This window comes from Pelmatolapia mariae, linkage group LG12 (genome assembly GCF_036321145.2).
Source record: "Pelmatolapia mariae isolate MD_Pm_ZW linkage group LG12, Pm_UMD_F_2, whole genome shotgun sequence".
NCBI lineage: Eukaryota > Metazoa > Chordata > Actinopteri > Cichliformes > Cichlidae > Pelmatolapia > Pelmatolapia mariae.
In genome coordinates, this window is record NC_086237.1 from 22120138 (window position 1) to 22142424 (window position 22287).

General features: G+C 41.5%; 1 protein-coding gene across 1 annotated transcript; it reads right to left on the minus strand.

Moving 5' to 3' along the window:
• Positions 1-33: 33 nt before the first annotated feature.
• Positions 34-22186, minus strand: serinc5 (serine incorporator 5). Its single transcript, XM_063490243.1, has 12 exons — positions 22024-22186; positions 13807-13974; positions 6698-6876; positions 6389-6471; positions 6007-6100; positions 4978-5189; positions 4685-4777; positions 3619-3745; positions 3077-3146; positions 2866-2902; positions 2339-2483; positions 34-1820 (listed from the first exon to the last, which is right to left on the minus strand). Exons 1-12 carry the CDS (start codon positions 22048-22050, stop codon positions 1676-1678), a joined length of 1380 nt encoding a protein of 459 aa, XP_063346313.1. The 5' UTR covers positions 22051-22186; the 3' UTR covers positions 34-1675.
• Positions 22187-22287: the final 101 nt, after the last annotated feature.

Sequence of the window (22287 nt, forward strand, 5' to 3'; positions counted from 1 at the left end):
AAAATTACAGTTAATAAATAAAGACACCCTGTGTTGTATCAATGGATGTTTTATTGAAAGAGTGCGAGCAATGCAAACTCCATGGCACCTGCTTCGATTTATTTCAAGCATACATGTTTCTGTGGTAGTATACAGCCTTCACAGTGGGTCTATTGATTCATTTTTTTTAATATATCAAAGTTGCTCAGCACCACAAAATGTCTACATTCATACCAATAATTAAAAGGCAGGGGGAAAAAAGTTATATAAAGCAAAAAAATGCAAACAAAAAGTTTCCACACATCTTGGATGGTTTTCCAAAATGTACGTATAAATTATAAAAAAAATTGAAAAAACCCCCCAACATGTTAGGAATCCAATTAGACAAAAGAAAAGCAAGAACTGAAGGAATTAGATACAAAAAAGGATTTGCTTGTGTAATATATCTTGTATTTTTATACAATTAAAAAAAAACAGTTACATAATTAACACAGGAGACCCTCTGAAACAGGTATGTATGTAAATTCGGCAGTAAACTCAACATCCAGTGTTGAATAACTTGCTGATAAAAGCGGTCGTGCTACTTTATTCTGACCACAATGATAAAACGGACGCATGTAACAAAGACGAGCCAGAAAGCACTTATAACTGTACAGAAAACAGCTGGTTTAAGTGTCTATGTATGCATGCAAATATATAATGCTTTCAGTTAGATGTTTCTCTGTAACAGATTAGTAAAGAAATGAGTAAACTAAGTATTTTCTGGTTTTCTGACATCTACCTTTGGCAAATGTTTCTCATCTGTGTCACTGCAGCTCTTTGAGAGAGGTGGCGCTCCGCTAACGTCACTCTTGCGTTAGTCAGGTTGATTTTTTTAAGAGTGCTGCCGTGTTCAACAGCGACGATGACTGGAAACCTTTCAATGACATGATATTTTCCTAAGAAAAGATCTGGCTCAAAGGGAGCACTGACATATTAAAACCTTAAACATTTTGCTTTGAATCTAAGTGGAAACTTCACAACACAGAGCGTCTAATATTAAAAAGAGCTGTTGCATAGAAAACCTCTACAAAAGGGCACAATATAACAAAGCGTCAACATGTACAGCTTAAACACGAGCCTGAGAGATGAGTTCTTCAACAGAGTCAGGGACAAATCTAATTCAGTTCACACCGTATTCCTTTTTTGATTCCTTAAGACACATTTAAATAAATACAATATCTTCTGTAACATCTTAAACTTGAAATAAATATGTCCCAAAACCTTGATACAACTTTGTGATCTGACTGTACAGAACTAAAATGCCTGGGTGAGCGTGAAAGCAAGAGAGACACATAAAGAAACACACTTTCAGGTCTGAAGTCATCTTTAGGGGTTGAATGATTCCCAATGTAACTCAAATCCCATGATTCTTCATCTAGTTTCAAACCTGTAAGCCATAGAAAACTTTGCGTGTCAGTGGTACTAAAAGAAATAATAATAGTACAAAAAAATCACCATCAAGGTATTAACAGCTTAACATTGTAAAACAAAGTAAACACTAGCATATAAAATAAAAGGCAACAGATAATCCTCCATTTCAAACACTGAGGGTAGTGTAGGGTTGTGTTTCAAGGTAAGGGAGGTCTGTGGTAGTCTCTCGGCCCAGAGTATAAGCTTCCGCCCGGCCACATCCAGACCACAAGTGATGTTACAACTAGGCCACAAAGCGCTTTGGGCAGACGATGGGGGCGACGAGGGTCCACATGTAGAGGATGAGACACACCCAACAGGAGGCCATCTTGATCCAGAACACTGACCAGCTCCCGTCCAAAAGCTTCTCAATCTTGTGGTCGTCGTAGCTGCAAGAGACACGCGGTAAGAGAACTGAGCAAACACGCACACTCTGATTCCTCTCTTCAAGACAGAGCTGATGAGGTGCATTAAAGGCAGTGTAAACACAAAAACCTGAGGACTCAGTGCACTAAAATAAAAAGACAAAAAGAGAGCACTGATGTTTTGATGAAGGCCACGAGACCAAAACGGGCAGAATAAACAGATGAATATACTAAGTGCATCCTCTTCAGAGATTAATAAAGAGGACAGCTTTGCAAGTCTAAAAAAACCCCTCAAAAAGCCCATGCTGCTGAATCAAATAAAGATATGCAGCAGAAAAACGAAACCAAACAGACACACAGCAGACATAAGAAATGTTTCAGTGCTGGAAATTCAGCCAAAGTGAAGCTTTGATTTCAATATTTTTCAGAGGTCTGCTGTCAAAGTGACAGAAACATCTACAGAAACACTTCAGTTCAGTAATTATGTTGCTAAATGTGTGAAGATGTCTGTATTGAGGTTAGTATGTATGGGAATCACTTACTGAAACCAGTTGGTGACGGTCATCATGACATAGAGGGAGCCAAGGAAGAAGACAAAGTGAAAGAAGGCGTAGCTGTAGATGGTTCCCTCTCTCTCATCATACACCACATTCTGGCCTGAACCTGTCTTCTCCTCATCGTATTCTTCTGAAAAGCAGTGCAGTTGGGTCAGGGACACATTTAATGTGTAAAAATGTCAGTTAAAAGGGTGGTACTTTTCTCGTGGCTGTTTCCCAACACTGCAACTTTATTTCCAGCAGGTGGCAGTGTTAGCCTGCCCACAATCCCACTTACCCCGATCTTGTTTTACAGTGTAATACTAACCTAGTAACAGTGACATCATCTACGCTTGCTGACCAATGTTTTCTCACCGTACTCAGTCTGGCTGAGGAATAGCAATACCCCGTGTGTGTGCAAACACCATGACTGAGTCTATATGTGTACAGACAGACAGGCCAAAGAGAGGCTGCTGCGAGGCAAAGAAAGAAAGATGTTGGAGAAGGAGGAGGGATTATTTGACTTTCCTCACCTGTGTCATCTCCAAAGCAGAAACAGCAGCGAGCTCTCTGTAAGGTAAAGGAAACATTCAGGTTACCACTGAGCTGGGATTAAATATATGAGAGATGTGTATCCTGGGCTCAATTTGTTCCATTTACTAAGGGCATCTAATGCCTGGTAGGTATGTATTTAACCAGTCTGCACATTTAATTAACCCACACATGGTGAGGCTGTGCATTTACCTCTGTCTCCGGCTCAGTGTTCCTACACACTCTGAGCGCTGCTGAGCTTCGTCGAGTGGTGGACGTCAAGCTAGAGGTAGAGTGGACAAAGAGAAAGAAAAGAGAGAGATGAAAGGAAGCAAGACTGTAATTCCGTCACTCTGCATTTTCCCCCCCCAGTAATTTGCAGTTTGAGATTGCTGCAGAGTCCAATTTCCTTCTATTCGGGGAATGGCCACAAGAGACAGGATGCCTCCACTTGATGGAAAACATATGTGAACAAAAGCAAAGAGTCATAGTTCTTGTCTCGCTCAGCCACAGCCAATCACGCGCTGCCTCTTCAGAGTCACAGCCAATCAAAACTAGCCTGTCTGTGTCCCCACAGCTTACCATGAAGTAAATTTTATTCCACATCACCTGTAGCAGAAGTGCTATTAACAGGTTTGGACTGTAATATCTCTATATGATCAAATCAATGAAATAACAAACAATATGTATTAAAGAGAAAATGTGCATCTGTGCTCGTTAGCAAAAAAGAGAGGCAGGAATTGTGTATGTCTTACCAAGAGTAAAGGACACAGCCAAACAGGATGACGGTTCCCAGTCCAGTGACAATCTTTTTGTCGCTTTCCGTCCCAGAGTTGAAGGGGAACACACATACGGTAGTGTTCACACCATCAAGTACCACCACTAGAGAGAAAGAAATATGCAGACAGAGACAGATGATTGAAGAGTTGAAAGAAATAGCAGGCAGTACAACTGTTTGATGGAGTTCTTTGGAATTGGAGTATTATAGGGAGTAAGGATATTGTGAAAGACGCAGCCTATGCTTGTGCTTGTGCATGTGTGTGTGTGTGTGTGTTCTGGCACCATGTTAGCAGCAATGAAAGGGGGAAAAAAAGAAGGAAAAATGGAAAGTTGGTCCAAAAACAACAGCCTTTCTAACAGTATGTAGGCTAACTGTTATGAGTAGGAGGTATGTCCTGTTTAACATTTATAAGAACTTTTTTTGCACATATTTATCTCAGTGTAGATTATCCATTATATATTAAATTGCAAATTCACAAACATCTATATACAGTTTAATTTGTGGTCACATAATCACTACTCCCTCTAAACCTCTCAGCTAAACTTTGAGTTAAGCCTTTATCGCTTTTCCTGATGCATTTTTTTCATTTATGAACATCATTTCATGCTGTAAAAATTAAGATCTGTAAAACAGTCACTACAAAAACTAAAAAAAATGCATTTGCAAAGTTCACTGAAAGAAAAAAATGTGGTGGGCTTTGTGAACAACTTTGCTCTTGCTGGGCTGCACAGTTTCCATTTCACAGCATGTGCATATGTGCTTGTGGGAATCTCTTTTCCTGTTCATGGTTAATTGCTGCCATACTTAAGGGAAAAAACTCAAATTCTGCTGTAAACAAAGTTAAATGACTGTACATTAGGCAAACAGCTCTCCATGGAAGGATGGATGGGTGTATTGAACATGAGAAGGTGTTCATAAGAGCTTTGCAAATGCTAACTTTGTCAAAGCCTAACCTGTGACTTAACATAAATAATCAGTTTTTAAGCTGACACCCAAAAATGTGATCACCAATGTGAATATGCATTATTGTGCATACTCACTTTCTTTTGGCTTGCTGGAAAAGGCTGAGAAGGTGAGGTACATGACATAGACAGTGATGACTCCTGGCTGCAAAAGTCCTGAGTTGGGCTGCACTGCAGGGACACAAATGTGGGAATTTTCATATAATAATAATAATACTATAAGAACTGTATTAAGTGTATTGTATTACAAACATCTTGCCACATGAAACTTCTAGTCTATACAACTATTAGCCCCAACTGAAATGCAAATTTGTATATTTTAATTTAACTGAGTCAAATTAGATGCTGTGCCTGGTAGAACAGGTCCTTACGTTTCTGTATGAACGGGGAGATGGCCAGCAGGGAGACGACGAGGCAGAGGCTGCCGTTGATGCCCAGAAAAATCTTATTGAGTAGACAAGCCTCGGGGTGAGTGTAGAAAATACCCATGAAGATTACGGCTCCGACTCCAACGCTGAACAGAACCAGAGTCACAAAGGCCAGTGCTGCATACCACAGGCGGTTATACTTCACTCCTGAATACCTGCAAACAGAAAGAGTGAAAAGCTAAGAGAAAAAAAGTCACATGCTTTTCCAGGTCACTTTTGACTCAATTTTAGTTCTGCCTGTGTGGGTCAGTGTTGGTTTTAGGGACTCATGAAACTGTCTGTGGGTACTTTATAATGGGTCAGTGGTGAAAAAGTGTAAGTGGGGACGAGTAAAACAACATAAAGGGCCCTTCACATACACTCGTGCCCCAATATGCAGAGTTTTTGTGATCTGAGTGTTAAGCGTTGTTGAATGATTACTAATAATTATAAATAACACCGTGTGTGACCCGAGGTTATTATAGCTAACCAAAACTGAACTGAAAACAACAACTAGACTCTTGAAAAAAGTTAACTGAAGCCATTTTGGGAACATGGAAAAATAAAATAAAACAAAAATATCGAGGAAGTTTATGAATTGTGTTAATTTAGTAAAAATTGCATATAAACTGTTTTTGCATTCTCAATAGATTTGTATTTCACAATTCAACTAAAAGGGAAGAAGTGAATACAGCTTTGTGCCTTCTCACTGATTTTTCTTGATCTGAAAATCTGAGTTTTTATTGAGAGGTTGCGCTGGTTTTTAGAAACTAATCTGCTGGATTTTGTGTGTAGGAAGTGGGAGCTCCTAAACCATATACATCCTGTGAATCTAACACAGCACTGGCCTGTTGCCAGGCCTGCCCTCCACCCACCAAATCACACTTTCTGCATTTCTTAAAAGTCAAACAAAAAGCATTACAGTGGTCTTATTTCACACAGTGAACCAGGGACTGAAGAGGAAGGTGATGAGAGAAGAAATGTTGCTCTCACCAGTTTGCGTTCCATCTGTGTGCAAACTCCACCAACAGCATGAGCTGGATCAATAGGAAAAAGAACCCGCCAACGGCTCCTATGTAGCGCCAAACTGAGCCAAAATGAGAAGAGAAAGAGACAGAGACAATTGTTTAACTGATGACAAGAGCTACTTGCCAGGCAAGCAGTGCCAGTGTTGAAATTGTGCTCCATAAATAGATAGAGTTACAGTGACATTTGTGAAAGTTTATTCAGGTCAGATGACACAGGAAGTTGTTTGTTACTTTACATACATTTACACAGCTCTATGTTATGTTACCTAATACACCACTTTACTTATTTAAGCTTTAAAAGAAAACTTTACAGTATTGAAGCCTCAAGCTGAGCGTTCAGCTTTTACCTTCCAGGAATGTTGACTCATTGGGGAGGAAGAAGCCTCCAGCGCAACACGCCACCAGCGCGATAAACTTCAGTAACCAGAATCTGAATCAAGGCGGTGATAATGTTATAAAAAAGGGGGGAAATGCAGATAAAATAACACCATAAAAACAATGATTACTGACAACTGAGACACAGCAGAATATTTAATGCAATAAATCCAAAAATAACAAATTTAACAAATCTCGCGTTGCCTTTCTTCGTGACTCTTGTTCAATATTATGAATGCAGCTGCTTTTTTTTGATAGAAGATTAAACAAATTCTTCTTACCCGTTATGTACGGCTGCCCGGCAGCCCGTGCTGTTGTTGACCCGTAGAGTGAAGATACAGAAGAACAAGAAGAAGCAGGCCATGCCAAAGCACACCTTGTACACAGCAGCGTATCCAACCAGAGTTTTGCAGTTTTCTCCTGCATTCACCGTCTGGCAAAACTCAGTGTAGAAGGGGATCTAATTGGGGGAAAAAAAAAACAACCCAAAACCCCCAAAATACTCAAATTAGATCATCATGTCATGTCAGTGAAAAGCAACCCACCTCTGCTCATGTTTGTCTAGTATGAGGCCTTGGTGAAAGGGCCCAATAGTGTCCATCTATTCTGAGCGTCACGCCCCTAAAGGAGCAGAAAGAGAGAACAGGCAGCAACAACAACCCCTCTTTCTCTCTGTGGAGCCCTCTTTCATCCTTCACTCTCTACAGCCTGTTAAAGGGGCCTTACAACTAACTGTCAGTGTACACAAACAAAGGGCATGGATGAATAAATTAACCGCCTTTTGTCAGCGAGTCAGAGGAAATGGGAAGAGGGGAGAGCACAGACAGCACGAGCAAGAAAAACGTGGAGATTCCTCTTAAAATAAACTGCGAAAGACTTTTCAGAACTACAGTGAGCTGCGGTATACAAAACTGGAGTTAAGGTAGCAAAGATAAGGACCTTGCTGTGACATTCAACAGAAGACTGCGCGTCTGTGGCAGAGAGCCAACAGAAGGGACACACTTTGAATTCGATAACCGCAGAATGGAGTCTCGATACGTCGTTCCCCTTCACCGGAACGAGCTGTGGGCCGAGTACAAAACGTGCTTTTCAAGCAAACACTGCTTTTTGAGAGCGTTTCAAATCTTTACTTGGGGATAATAAATTGTTTAACTCGGCTTTACTAATTACTGGCAGAATCCTTGAAAGTTGGACACACGGGTGAGATGCCAGCGGATTGAGCTGTCATCACCTCATTGTGTTAGCAAAGTCCGGAGCCAGATCACAACGTAAGGCAAAAAGCCCATTTTTGGAGCTTTTGTCTCAGGTTAAGGACCATATTAGCATGTCCATGGTGTTGTGATTAAGGAGGGAAAGGGGCCGGCTGTTTCGGACTGCTGTAAATCTCTTGAGAAAAGACCGGCGCTCTCATACGCACAATGACTGCTCTCTTAGCTGGGACTTCCCACTGTGCTCGGTGTGTGACTGACAGTGTGTTTATGGGTGTGTGTGTGAGTCAGTAGGCTTTGTGTGGGGCTATCAGAGGCCATTTTGTGCCTTGGATGAGTCTTTTACAGGGTCTCCATTCACAAAGAGACACACAGTAGGAAGTAGTTTTATTACTGCACTGTAGACACTGGCAGAAAGGAAGAAAAACTGCAGAAGGAGACTGGTGAAAGAAAAGAAGATCACCTACAAATATCACTTTGACTCAAGCAAGCCTGGCCAGTGCCATGGTAACACAGTCAGCTCAAGACATCTTTCCCAGAGATAGAAACATCATTATTTCCTGTTTATCCTGAGCTCAATATAAAATGTGAGTCAGCGAGCGAGCAGTGTATCAGTGAACCAGGACATCACCTCTGAGACCTTGTTCCAGACTATATCTACACACTGTGTTGACAGTCTGACTCTCCCAGATGACAAGGATAACTATATTGTAGCAGACAACAGCCGCTATCGTGGCATTCCAGTTTAATGGGATTTTTTTTTAGAAACAGTCACTGGAGGTCATCTTTCATTTCGTTCATTCAGAGAAGAAAGCAAAGGTTCACGAAAGAGTTTATCGTCTCCACTTCAAAGGCTTGATAGGCTCTTAAAACAAACAAAACCTACCAGGCAGGACTCGTGTCCTCAGAGCTGTGGCCTTGCTGCTGTGTAGATACACATATCTGTTAAAATAGCGGGATGTCTGTTTTGCCCATAGCAATGCTGTAAAATTTTAATTTTTCCTGTTAGTATCGGCGGTGTTAGCATAGAGGCTGCTGGCCTTGTTGTTTAGAGCAGACGGTGAACAAAATTGTTTAACCACATGACAAAATCTGGTTCAAAATGTTTTTGTTCTTGTTACACTTTCCGCTCAGTTCAGTTTCATTTTCAGGAGGTGAAAAGGTGTGAAGTGAAGCCGGAGAAGAGTGTACAGACTAAAGAGTGAGGCGAAACTGTGTAAAAGGTCACAGTATTGAGGTTTTTATTCTTTTGTTTACCAGAAGCTGCAAGCTGACATTTCAAAAAGTGAGGGACAGAATTAAGACTTCAAAGACAGGAAAAAATCCTTACAGAGACAAAAAAAAGGCAGAAATAACACACACGGGACACAGCCATCAGGACTACATTTAACAATATCTTGAACAAGACTCCACACCTATCGAGAAACACACTGGCCCTCTATAATGCAGTTTGTACAGCATATATGGGGGAAATGGTGAACAGGGACCAATTCACCATGTTCAACTGTTTCTATCTACTGAAGACCCAGGAGTCATAATCTATAATGTAGTTTACATTACTGTAATTTTTAAAAAAGACTTACTTCAATTATTATTTCTTTTTTAGATATGCCATCCACTGAGCATGTCCTATTTAAGTCCTGTGAGGATAAAGGAAAATTGCTTCATTGCTACAATATATTTCATAGCCTTGCCATAGCATTAATCATACTGCATATAGCTTTAAGATGGCCTTGAGACATTTAAACATACTGACACCATATTAATCTTTCACAGGTGCAGTCATAACCATTTTTACATTGTTATATCTTCATACACATATTGCAGTTCTGTGCCCATAAAGAGTTGAAGCTTTCCCAGGTAATTAAAGGTCACAAGCTTCATTCAGCGTTATGTCTGGGTGATCCATTGGTTAAGAAGCCGGGAGCTTAAGAAAGATTGCACACATGCTTACAAAACACATATACACATCTGTCCTCCACTGACTGATGTCCCCCTGGTCCCAGCTCCTATATTTGTTCCACTTTTAACAGTAATACACAAAACCCTGGACTCGGACCTCTCTCTCCCACAGTCAACACAATACCCGTAATAATCACAAACAGAGAGCAACACAATTATCATAAATCCAGTAACTCCAAAAACATTAATAACCTCCGGCCTCTTCAAAAATCTCAGCATTCATTGAACTCTACTGTCAAAAATCCACCAGTCTCAATTAGTATGGCACTTTTAAATGTCCGCTCTCTGTTGAACAAGTCTTTTATTATTAATGATTTAATTTTAGATAATAAACTTGATTGTTTATTTTTAACTGAAACATGGCTGGGTTCGGATGCACCAGTTGTTCTCACTGAGGCCTCCCCACCAAATTTTAATTTCTCTTTTTCCTTTAGAAGTGGTAAGAGAGGTGGTGGGACTGCATCTTTAACCAATAACACACTCACCACCAAACAAATTTTATTTGATCATTTTACCACTTTCGAATTCCACGCTATTGTTTTCAGCAGCCCTCCAGTTTTATCTGTCACAATTTATAGACCACCTAAAGACAGTGCTGCTTTTATCAAGGAATTCTCAGAATTTTTAACAAACATACATTCAAAATATAAAATGATAATTCTAACCGGTGATTTTAATCTGCACATAGATAATCCTTCTGACCCTACATCAAAAGAATTCTTAAACATTCTTCACTGTATGGATTTTACCCAGCACGTCACGCAGCCGACTCACAACAGAGGACACACTCTGGACCTGGTCATCACCCATGGGCTGTCCACCAGTGTGTCCTCTGTTGTTGACTTAGCTGTCTCTGACCACTACTGTGTGTTTTTTAACATCACCGGTTTTATTCAGCGGGAGACCTCGGTGCGAACTGTGAGGAGGCGCTATCTAACCTCTGAAGTGGCTGCAAATTTTACCAGGATTTTAGACGAATGCCCCCCTGTGATTCTACCTGCACCCTGTGATTTTATTTTTAATCATTTTAACCTAAAACTGAAGAAAAGCCTTGACTCCGTTGCTCCACTCACCACCAAAAAGATTAACGTAAAACGTGTATCACCCTGGAGAAACGAAGAAGTCAAAAAACTCAAAAGAAATTGCAGGGCAGCAGAAAGGAGATGGAGGAAAAATAAAAATGAAATCAACTATCAAATACTTTGCGAGCAACTTAAAATTTACAATAATACACTAAGGAATTCAAGAAATTCATACTTCGCCAAAATAATCAGTAATAACAAAAATAATCCCAAGGTCCTCTTCTCCACCATAGATCACTTATTTAACCCTGATTTTAACAGCTCCCAAAGACCCCCCACAGACTCACTCTGTGAGCAGTTTGCAGACCACTTCAGGGGAAAAATCAACACCATCAGATGTGATATTTTATCTTCTCGTGATATGATTTTAAACACATCTGAGGGCCCGACTGTACCTGAGGAGACACTGGACAGCTTTGTCCTGGTTAATGCTGAGAACCTTAAGAAAGTTTTCTCCACAGTGAGACCCACCACATGTCTTTTAGATCCAATCCCCTCTCCACTTTTTAAAACACTTTATGGATTTTTTGAAGCTGAGCTTTTATACATGATGAATTGCTCTCTTCAGTCGGGTGTCTTCCCTGCTGACTTTAAAACGGCGGTGGTGAGGCCCCTTCTGAAGAAGAGCAATTTGGATTGCAATAATTTTAATAACTACAGACCTGTATCCAACTTACCATTTTTAAGTAAAATTTTAGAAAAACTTGTTTTTATTCAGATTAATGATTTTCTGAATGATAAACAGATCCTAGAAATATTTCAGTCTGGATTTCGGGTGAACCACAGCACAGAGACGGCTCTCCTAAAGGTTTTAAATGATATTAGATGTAACTGGGACTCCCAAAAGCTCACAGTCCTGGTGCTACTGGATCTAAGCGCAGCTTTTGATACAGTAGACCACGCTATACTTTTAAACAGACTGAAACACATGGTGGGCCTCTCTGGTACTGTACACAACTGGTTCACTTCCTATCTCTCAGACAGAACTTTTATGGTGAGTATGGATACATGCTCCTCTAAGATCCATAAAATGACATGTGGTGTGCCTCAAGGGTCGGATTTAGGCCCTGTACTTTTTAATTTATATATGCTCCCTCTTGGCGGCGTCATCAGGAGGCATGGAGTGAACTTCCACAGTTACGCTGATGATACTCAGCTGTATATCTCCGTGTCTCCTGATGACACCAGACCAATGGATGCCCTTTTTAACTGTATTGTAGATATAAAATCTTGGATGGCAGAAAACTTTTTACAGCTTAACCAGGACAAAACTGAAGTTTTAATCATCGGTCCTGAGGCTCAGAGAGAGAAACTCTTATCTAAATTACAGGCATTTTCACTATGCCCTTCACTACAAGTGAAAAACCTGGGTGTTATTTTTGACTCTGAGCTTGGTTTTATCCCACATATTAAACATGTAACCAAAATTGGATTTTATCATCTAAAAAATATAGCCAGAGTCCGCCCTATTCTCTCTCGGGCCAACACGGAGATGCTGATGCATGCTTTTATTACCAGTCGCATTGATTATTGTAATGCCCTGCTCTCTGGTCTCCCCAAAAAGAATATTTCACCTTTGCAACTTTTGCAAAACTCTGCAGCTCGTGTGCTGACGAAGACCAGAGGGCGGGCCCACATTACACCGGTTTTACAATCGCTGCATTGGCTCCCCGTGTGTTTCAGGATCGATTTTAAAGTTCTTTTATTGGTTTTTAAATGTCTTAATGGTCTTGGGCCTTCTTATCTTTCAGATCTGCTTTTACCATATGAACCCTCACGGACCCTGAGGTCCTCTGGTACTGGCCTTTTGATTGTCCCTAAAGTCAGGACACATACTCACGGAGAGGCAGCTTTTCAGTGGTATGGTCCTCGACTGTGGAACAGCCTGCCGGAGGAGCTCAGGACCGCAGAGAACGTTCATGTTTTTAAAAACAGGCTCAAGACCCACCTTTTTAATTTAGCTTTTAACTAACGTTATTTATTTTATGCTTATTTATTCTATCCTGTTATTCTATTTATATTATTCATTTAGTTTTACCTAATATTTACTGATTTTATTCTTATTCATTTTTTATCTTCTTACTCTGTTTATACTTATATTTATATTATATCCCACTCTTATTTATTTTATCTTTTTATCCTGTTTATATTCTTATTAGGTCATATCTCCAGTGTTTCCTCGGAGGGGGTTCTCTGCACCGGGGCTGTGATAGACCGTGGCTGCTGGGGCCCTGTGGGTCCTCTGAGCCTGGCTGGGGGGCTTCTTAGCCTCCCTCCTGCTGTGTGCCCAGCCTGGAGGCTGCGGTCTGTGACCGGCTCCCGGTGCAGACAGCTCCCTGTGATAGTGTTTCCTCACTTGGCTAATACGTACCCAGCCCAATTTTACTCTTTAGGTGTGTGTGTGTGTATGTGTGTACGTGTGTGTGTGGGGGTGGGGGGGTGGGGGGATGTGTGTATCATGACCGCTTCTGTTAATGACAGTGCGGGGGATGAGTGGGAGGGTGAGGTGGGCTGCTTTTAACCATGTAAAGCACTTTGTGCTACAGTTTGTATGAAAAGTGCTTTATAAATAAAGATTGATTGATTGATTGATTGATACTACATATAACCTAGAAACAGATTTGAGTAGAGGCCTGAAGGCACTCAGTTAACATGCTGCACTGGAGCTTCTGTCTTGACAACAGGTGACGAGTGGAGAGGACCAGCCCCTGGAGACCACAGAGGCCTGAGTTTATTGCCTTCTTTGGAAGAAGATGCCAAAAAAGAGGAACCTCTATGCTGCAGTTAATTCTTAAAATACATGAATGTTCTGTACATGCAAATTATGTGATTGTAAACGCAAGAGGGGGCGTCATAATACCCTGATGCTATAAAAGCAATCTGAAGTATAATTTTGGCGAAGACCCTTGCTGATGTGTGCAGTGATTGTCTTCCCGCGCGTGTACTTCAATAAAAGATCGCTTTGACCCAAACCTTCTGGACTGTCTTGGTTTTGTACTCTCTACCAATTTCGAACCCGTAACAGTCCTTTATTGATATATAATGTAATTACATTTTGGGGGGGGAGGGGGGGTTGTTGGCAAAACAAAGAGTATGCATGCATGCATTTTGAGAGAATGATGTGACATATGTACTCACGTTCTCTTTCAACGCTTGCTCCACAGTGGGCGACATCATGACGGCACAGAGGACGGTGACCAACAGGAAGTACAAGGCATACATGATTCGGGTCCCTGTGGATTGTTTGATCTTCGGGCAGCACTTACAGCAGCACGAGCAGGCCGCTGAGCCGCAGCAGCAGGCCAGCTGCATGCAGAGAACAAGGCAGAAAAGGTGGAAGAGAGAGGGGGACAACAACAACAACTTTATTATCACTCTTCAGAACTTAAAGCAGCTTCTCATACAGACGTTATGTGTTTTGTGGCGGAGCTGGGAAAACCAGGCGGCAGTGCAGTTATCTCTCTCAGCAGTTTCACTGGATAAAAGTAAACTGGTAGAAAAATATTCCCTGAAATTGGCTTATGTCTCCACCACCCTGGGCATGCCCAATCTTGTCAGGCCTGGTTAGTACTTGGATAGGAGACTGCCCAGGAATACCTGCATGCTAAAAGTATTCCTGGGCAAGAACCCAGAGTTGCTTTCGATCAATTTATTGGACTGTGTAAATATTACATAGAAAACGGTGCTTATGTGTACTCTCAAGAGTACTCAATTTGAGCACAAAATTACTATACAGGAACCAGTCCATTTAGCTACATTCTAACCTGGGGAACAGTGGATGAAAAGACATGCATGCCATGATATCTGCACACAGTATGAAATGTTTGATAATTATATGTCATATTTAATCCCATCACTTCAACTGATATAAAATCAAATATCATATTATGAACATTTTAACACTCCACCCTTAGACTCTATTCAGTTAAGGCAAATTGCATGAGAAAGAAAAAATTGTTATCAGAATAACAGGACCAGGTCAGACTGACATGCAACATGCACATAGCAGAGATAACAAAATGATCTAAAACTAAAATTCCCAGCTTAAATCCTCTTAGTCAATAAACTGTACAAGGAACGTTATAGGAGGTTTCCTGAGTTGTCTTCATGAGATGCATTGCAAATCTTTTACTTTTAGTTACAGTATCAGCAGTTTCAAATCTATCTGGTCTGTGGGAAACCAAACAGTTTTGTTTGCTATTGCAGATGAGTTTCAGTGGTGTTGTGCAACCGTATTAGAGCAAACTTCATTCTATTAAAAAGCTTTCCATGCTTTACACTCAGCACTTAACTGAGTTTACGTTTTCTACTGAACAGTGAATAACAAAAAAAGGATCCCCATTCATGCTTCAGTCAGAGCCCTCTCTTTCCTTCACAGAAGAAACTTTTGAGGATTACAAGACAGTGACGGCAGTTGTCTGAACACACACACACACACACAAACAGAGGCCTACTCTGTTTCTTCTGATAGGCGGTCATATAGGAGGAGGACAGTTACATAAAGGCGGGCCTTGTGTCCTTTAGGAAAGAAGAGGCTCTATAATTCTACAGCACTGGGTCTTTCTGTAGCCACCCCACCCTGCTTTTGTAAGCTTCCTACCCCTCACCATGCAGAATAAACTTCTATGGTGAGAAGTAAAACTTTGTTGTGGGGAGCAGTCAGGTGTGGTGGCACCAAAGTTGTCACCATGCCTGACTGCTTCCCACAACACAGTTTTAGTCAGGGGTGGAGGGCTTGTACGCACCATTTCCATTTCTAAATTAGTCCACTCTCCTCCTTTGGGACAGAGCAAAATCTTTCTTGAGCTATGAAATTAGCTCCTGTAATTATGGCATTAGGTGAAAGGCAGTAAATTATAAGCAAATGGCAATAATGACAGTGCCATTTCTGTGGACTGGAACATCCAATGAAGGTTGCACACTGTCTAATGGCATTAGCTTATAGGCCAAAGTGCCCACATTTTAAATTTTTGGCCTTAAAATTAAAAGACCAAAGTATTTTTTATGTATACGTCTTTCTGCATCTGCATTTTTAAGCGGTGTGTCTTCCTGTATAACACCGGAAATGAGTGTTTATCTGATGCTATGTTGGTTAATATGTTCTCGTTTCCTTACAGACATGCTAATGCATCCTAGTGAGATCACGTCACTTTGCATTTTAGTCAAAACAGTGGCCTTATCTTACTTCTAGGAGTTTGTGTCCTATGTAAGTGTATAATATAGCTAGGGTGTACTGAGGTTACAAAGCAGCTCTGCAACACTGTCTGCTCTACAAGTAGCACCGTTTTAGTTTTACTGCCTCTCTACAGTATACATGTAAACATTGAATTGTTTGACTCTTTTGTAGGTGGTCAAAATGTACAAAAAATCCCCCAAAGCAAACAAACAAATATTCACATGCCAGCTTCAGTTCTGCAAAAAGCAACCATAAAGCAGAAGCTTTATGGGTATTTTTGGCTTGTATTATACAGGACTAAGTCTAAGGCATACTAAACCTAATTTAGAAGGAATGACTGAATGATTAATTAATGCATGTTCATGCTAGAGCTGTGTAATGAACTTGAGACATTTCAGGGTACAGACAGTTTTATGTCATTACAGCACATCACGTGGCCATGTGACATCACTCTTGCAACGTGTTGCAGATGTAACAGGGCAATGGTGGCAGGAGCCAGCCCAACGTAGCCTCAGTTGCGATCACACTTTTTAAAACAAGACAGAGACAATCCTATCTGCAACATCTGTCGTGGAACACGTCTAATCTAAGGAAACACCTGGTTAAACAAAATATATCTAAAAACTGAAGTGCATATTGTGTTTGACAGAATGAAAGCCAAACAGCGGAAGACCTGGAGCTAACGTTAGCATGTCTGTCGACAGTGTAAAAGAAGTTTAACCTGTGAATGATGATGAAACTTTTAGTAAGACATAGACAGCATCATCAACGTCTTCTTCAAGTATTTAGCTTGTTGGAAAAGTTGTTGCCAGAGAATCCATCCTTTTTTCACTATGCTGGCTAACATTTTAAGTAAATAATAAAATGTTTCAACTGAGGAGTATGGACTTTGTAAGAGGAAGATTTTTTAATTGATCGTTTCAAAATGAATTAAACACTGAAAAAAGCTACAGTTGATTGCTGAATCAAAGGTACCGGTACTGATATTGGCAGAAACGTGAAACGGCAAACAACAACAGCACAAAAGCAAAAGTGTCCTAAAACCGGTTGTACCACATAGAAGACATACAATGTCTTCATCGACAGCAAGCACTCCCTGCAAGCAGACGGGCCATCCCTGGACTGTCAGTGGATCATGAACGTGCTACTTCTGCTGAACCATAAATTCTGCTTCAGGTGTGAAGATGTGTGTGACTTCATGATGGGGTGATATGGTACTATGAGGTCATTAAGATAAGATGGGCCCTAATTAATCAACACCTTGTACCTGAGGAGGAGGACTTTAAATTCAATTAACTGGGAGCCATTGAAGAGAAGCCAGTATAGGAGAAATACCAACCGTGTTGGTTTATTCAAGCATGAGAATAAGGATGAGCCTATAAACTTGGCAAATACTTCAAGCTAAAGGGAACACAGTTTATTCCCAGTTACAGTCCAGCTGTGTACATCTGTACACAGTTTACCAATGCTTGAGTATTGGCAAACTGTATCAAGACGTTTGAAACGCTGCCACAAAGGTCAAATGTGCTTATTTCTGCTTTCATGCGTACACGGGCTTGCAGCCTTGAATCTAACCCTTTGCCTCCCGGCCTCAACACACAGCTTAAGAGAATAAACGGTTTCCTCTTTCTCTGCTGCGCCCACGTCTTTCTCAATGGGTGATTAATTAGCCACAATAGATTGAAAGTAACCAAGAAAAAAACAGAACAATTTAGGTTGTGAGGGTGTTTAGATTTAATTAGTTAGGGGGTGTTTCACCAGCGGACTGCACGCAGCACGGGGGCCCAACGGTAAACTCTGCAGAGCTGACAGGGAGGGGGGTGTCATGAGAAGGGGCAATGTCTCGAGGAATTCCACCACATACAGAGACAAAAGGGTATCCGTGGAAACCAGCGTTGACCCTACCCACTCGATGAAGCACCCACCTCCTCCACTGCCCCACCAGCATATCGACAGGTGGTTGGCGGATCAGCAGTTTGCAGCCCTACTTAAATATCAACAGCAGTCCCCCATCTGTGCCATAGAGCGGCATACCATGACACATTAAAGATGACACATGGCTACTAGCAAAGCGCTAGTCTGGTCTAGAGTTAAATTAAGCCTAGACTCTCACAACCCACACAAAAAAACCTCACCACACTGTGATTGTGGGACTTTCACTTCTCTCTTTTTCGTGTCACCAGAAACTCTGTTTCATTATTTTAATCCTATTCCTTTCATCCTCCCCAACATGTTACTGGAAGATTTAGTGATGTCATTTCTTTTCTTCTTATTATTTTGTCCTCTTCGCCCTTTGTCTGTATTCTTCTGCTGTCCTTAACTATTTGTCACTGACCCCTTAGTGCTTCAGCTTTTCTAGAGGTGGTGGTAAAGACGATGTTGCCTTTCCTTTACACAAAGACATACCGACTCAGAATCCATGAAGACGGGGTGGATGGGACACAGTGGTGAGAATACACTTAGAAAAAAATCACATTTAAAATAAGGAAGCTGAATAAGTCTGAATAATATTAGCTTCCTCAACAGGGAGTTTGGCCTAAAGATGGACGGTTGCGTAACAAACGCGACAGTCTTGCGTTCCACCCAAAGACGATATCTGCGACGGCTGTAAGCTGTTTGATTTCATGAGGATTACATTCCTTTCACCCCTCTTTTATGCTCCGCTGCCTTTCATCCTTAAAGCGCCCACGATGAAAATGACTGGAGCATCTCGCAAACAGGAAATGGAAAGGATGGCCTAAATCAAACCCACTGGGGTAAACCCCAGCGCACATAGCCACGCTTATGCAACACAAAGAGAAATGGGTCATACACTATACCACTGTAAGGACCACAAAGGAGAATGAGGATTTCAGATACAGAGCCAGTTGACACCAGTCCTGACAGTGAGTAAACAAGTCCATCTGGCAGACTCTGGATTTCTAAAAGAATAAATGTATTTGGTATCTGTGTTTTGCTGTATTGATTTCAGATTGTGACTTTACGTTTATCAGCAGACGTGTCATGATGCACACCCAACAGCAAACTGGGAAAAACATACACACACACTGACAGGAATGACTCATGAAAAAGACAGGCAAAAACATCCTGACTGGAACAATGTGGAGCGACAACGTCCCCGCAAGTTTAAACCTCATGCTGATTCGCTCATTCGTCACATCTTATGCACTATTTATTCCATGCCCTATTTTAGTTTGGTACACAAATCCTTACAGACTACACTGTAGCTGGCTGCTTTAAAAATCTTTGGGACTTTTTGCTGGTTAAAGCTTAATGATAGCGGCCACTGTTCAAAGCACATTGAATCACGAGAAGCCACTAGCTCTGACACACCCTGTTATCTCAAATTACAATGCTTTGTGTTGCAGGCGGGTTACGGGAAACCAGCAAACAAAATAAAGTTTAGGGCAACAGAAGACGATGCGGGATCTTTCTCACATGTCCAGTTGGCGCAAGCTTCCAGACCAAGATCTACTCCCCTTTCCCTCATACTGTTGAGTGACAGCTCCACTATTGTCTATATAGCTAGGCAGCTGTATACACACAGCAAAAATGTATCACTCCACTGTTTCCTGTACACAAAGGGAGGTCTTTGCTCTCTCTCTCTTGGCAAATATAGCCCCCTAGCTACAACCAACACAGAGAAACTTTAGTCCGGTGGAGAGAAAAGAAAAGAAAGTAACAAAAGAGAAAAAAAAACAAACTGTGGTACTGCGAGGAGCAAAAACAAAACAAATTCTATCAGACGAAGGTGTTTGTCATGAAATAAGCAAAGGAAACAAACTAAACAAGAACAGGAAGATGGTCAAGATACAAGGCGGTATCACTTTTTTTTTTTTTTTGTTCACACGGGAGGCTGTTTCACTTCACTCACAGTTGTGAGTTTCAAAACACAACCAGCTAAAAAAATAATAATAAATGATAAATCAGAGACACAGACATATGTGATAAGGGGGAGGTTGAGAAAGAGACACATTATGACTGGTTTGTGGCAATTCAGTGGGAAACAAAAAGGATGAAGGGCTGCCAGACATGTCCCGGTTTGGGAAAACAAGTCCCTGCTGCTCGCTGCTGACCACAGCAAAATTCCTGAGGGGAAGTTGAAAACAGCAGACATCTCTGATGTGTACACAGTTAGAGAGTAATTCTGATCATATGACAGAGCCAGAAATGTATTTTGGATAGGAGTGCTCCAGATGTTTGCAGGCAGAATTCACTAAGGCTGGTTTTACAAGTCGAGTTTAAAAGGTAATCACCTACCCCCGCTGCTGCTTTACAGCTACTGTGTCATGACCCCATTTACTGATGGGTCAGCTCTGTTTCAATGAGCGGTGCTGGCTCTTTACACACCACTTCTTCTGATTTTTCACCACTCCAATGAGGGCCTGAAGACTTCTTTATCAGTATGTTTGCAGAAAGTGACACTCCATCCTCTTGACTCTTGTACCCTGGTAAGGGTGCCTGCTCCATGGCTGTGATGCGTAAAGACACCCACATGATTTCAGTGCTCTCACCACACTTTCAGCCAACACTTTGCAGCGCTCTGGACTCCACTCAACGCTGAACTAAAGCCTTCAACCTGCCCTTGCCCCCATCGCAACATGGCATACATCCCTGATCCCACTGAGAAATTACAAGTGAGCTGCTCCCACGTTGTGCTTCCTGCTGCCTTCAGATCTCTCCCAAACAACAGCCACCCTTGTCTAATTTCAACCTTCAAGCCAGGGAGGAAATTAACAGACCACACACCAGTTTGTGCCACTCTGAACCTCAAGTGTGGCAAATATATTCACACGCACGAAGTTAATTGCAAGCATACACTTTAATAGAGATGGCAAGTAAACGGGGTGTCTGTGACAGGGATTAGCACACCACCAGCACAGCAAGACAAAACTGATCTTATTCTTTGCCCTTCATTTCCTCTTTAATCCCACTCTGTGAAAAGAGCAGGAAATAGAAGTGACCTCCCTCAGTTTAGGGATGTGCATATGTAATTAAATTCCTAGCCAGATCAGCTCAGCAGTGGTAACCCACTGGTCAGAGCCCAATCTGTAAGCTGTAGAAAACACTCTCAGCATGAAAGGAAACCTCTCTGACTCTGAACCACCACCCTTTTAAAGTATTTCTGTAGCTTCACGGCACTAGCACCTCTCATAAAAGTGATGCAAGCAAACAAATCAAACATCCACAAATTATTTAAAGCAGCAAAAGCAAGCAAATGTGTTATAACCAATCAATAGTCCAAACAGTCACGCTACTGTTATTACAGGGCACAAAAAAACAAACTAAACTAAAACAAGAACATATGTGGCTTTAGGGGATTTGTTTGCTTTAAAATAACAATGATTTAAACATGAAAAAGTAATCAAAAATTTGGTTGGCTTTCAGTCCACACAGTATGCAAGTAACTGTTTATTCTATACGGAGAAATACTGCTTTAGTGATGTATAATTACAAAAATAAAAGATACAAAACAACTGTCCTTTAAAAAGCAACAAGGGCACATTTAAAACGGTGCCGAAACAGAAAAGAAACCAAGACAAAGACAGACTTATTGTTTTTGTTGGGTATATAGCTATGTTTACTTTTCAGCAGAGCCTTTCAGCACCTATATATGTAAATAACTGTAAATAACAAGTTAGACCGAGCCACAGCTGGCTAGCCTCTTCTTTAGCTCCTCCATCTGTTTCAGTGTTTTAGGAGCTGGGGAGTAAGATGTGCTTAAAAAAGAAGTGTAACTGTCCTCCACAGCACTCACTTAATCACAGCCGTGGCTCGTTGTTGGCTGTGCCCGTCAACACATTTCAGTATTAACGGCCGCATTTCCCGTAGTTTTGTCTCGCTTCGCTTTGTCCTCCAACGGCTTTACAGTGAAGTTATCCAGTCAGCTCAATGAGGAGGAGGAGGAGAAGGAGGAAGAATGGGGTTATAATTAATTATTTCGCGCTGTTATTACATTAAAAGGCAGCTCGATAAGGCTGACGGGAATCACCGAGACTCGGGACAGAGGCTGGCTGGCTTTAGCCGACGGTAAACGGCGAGAGACGAGGACAAAAAACAGTAAACAATACGGGAAGGGTCAACGTTGAGCACGTCTCATTGTTACAGCGTTTCAAACCGCTGAAGAACAACAAACACACACACACAACAGTAAGTCAGGGTCGGCTATTGTTACTCACCTGCGCGACACAACAAGGAGTACACATGACGAGGGGACAGAATAAATAAAATCCGTTTCAGAGTGAGGACAGCTCGGGGATTTCTCAGCCGCTTTCCTTCTTCCTCCACACAAAATCAGCAACACACGGGGAACCAAAGCGCTTCTGCTCCGTCCACCCAGCCTTCCTGTCCCCCCTCCCCTCTCTTTTTTTTCTCCTCTTCTGGTCTCTCCTCCCACTGACTGACTGACTGCACATCACCGCCAAACAACAAGGCTCAGCGCA

What these genes read in the sequence shown, in the direction of transcription:
- serinc5 (XM_063490243.1), bottom strand. Translation starts at nt 22,050, where the DNA reads ATGTGTACTCCTTGTTGTGTCGCGCAG. An exon ending in CACAGATGGAACGCAAACTG is followed by an intron (nt 5,190 to 6,006) that starts GTGAGAGCAACA and finishes TTCTGTTTGCAG; the next exon opens with GTATTCAGGAGTGAAGTATA. An exon ending in CTCCCCGTTCATACAGAAAC is followed by an intron (nt 4,778 to 4,977) that starts GTAAGGACCTGT and finishes GTGTCCCTGCAG; the next exon opens with TGCAGCCCAACTCAGGACTT.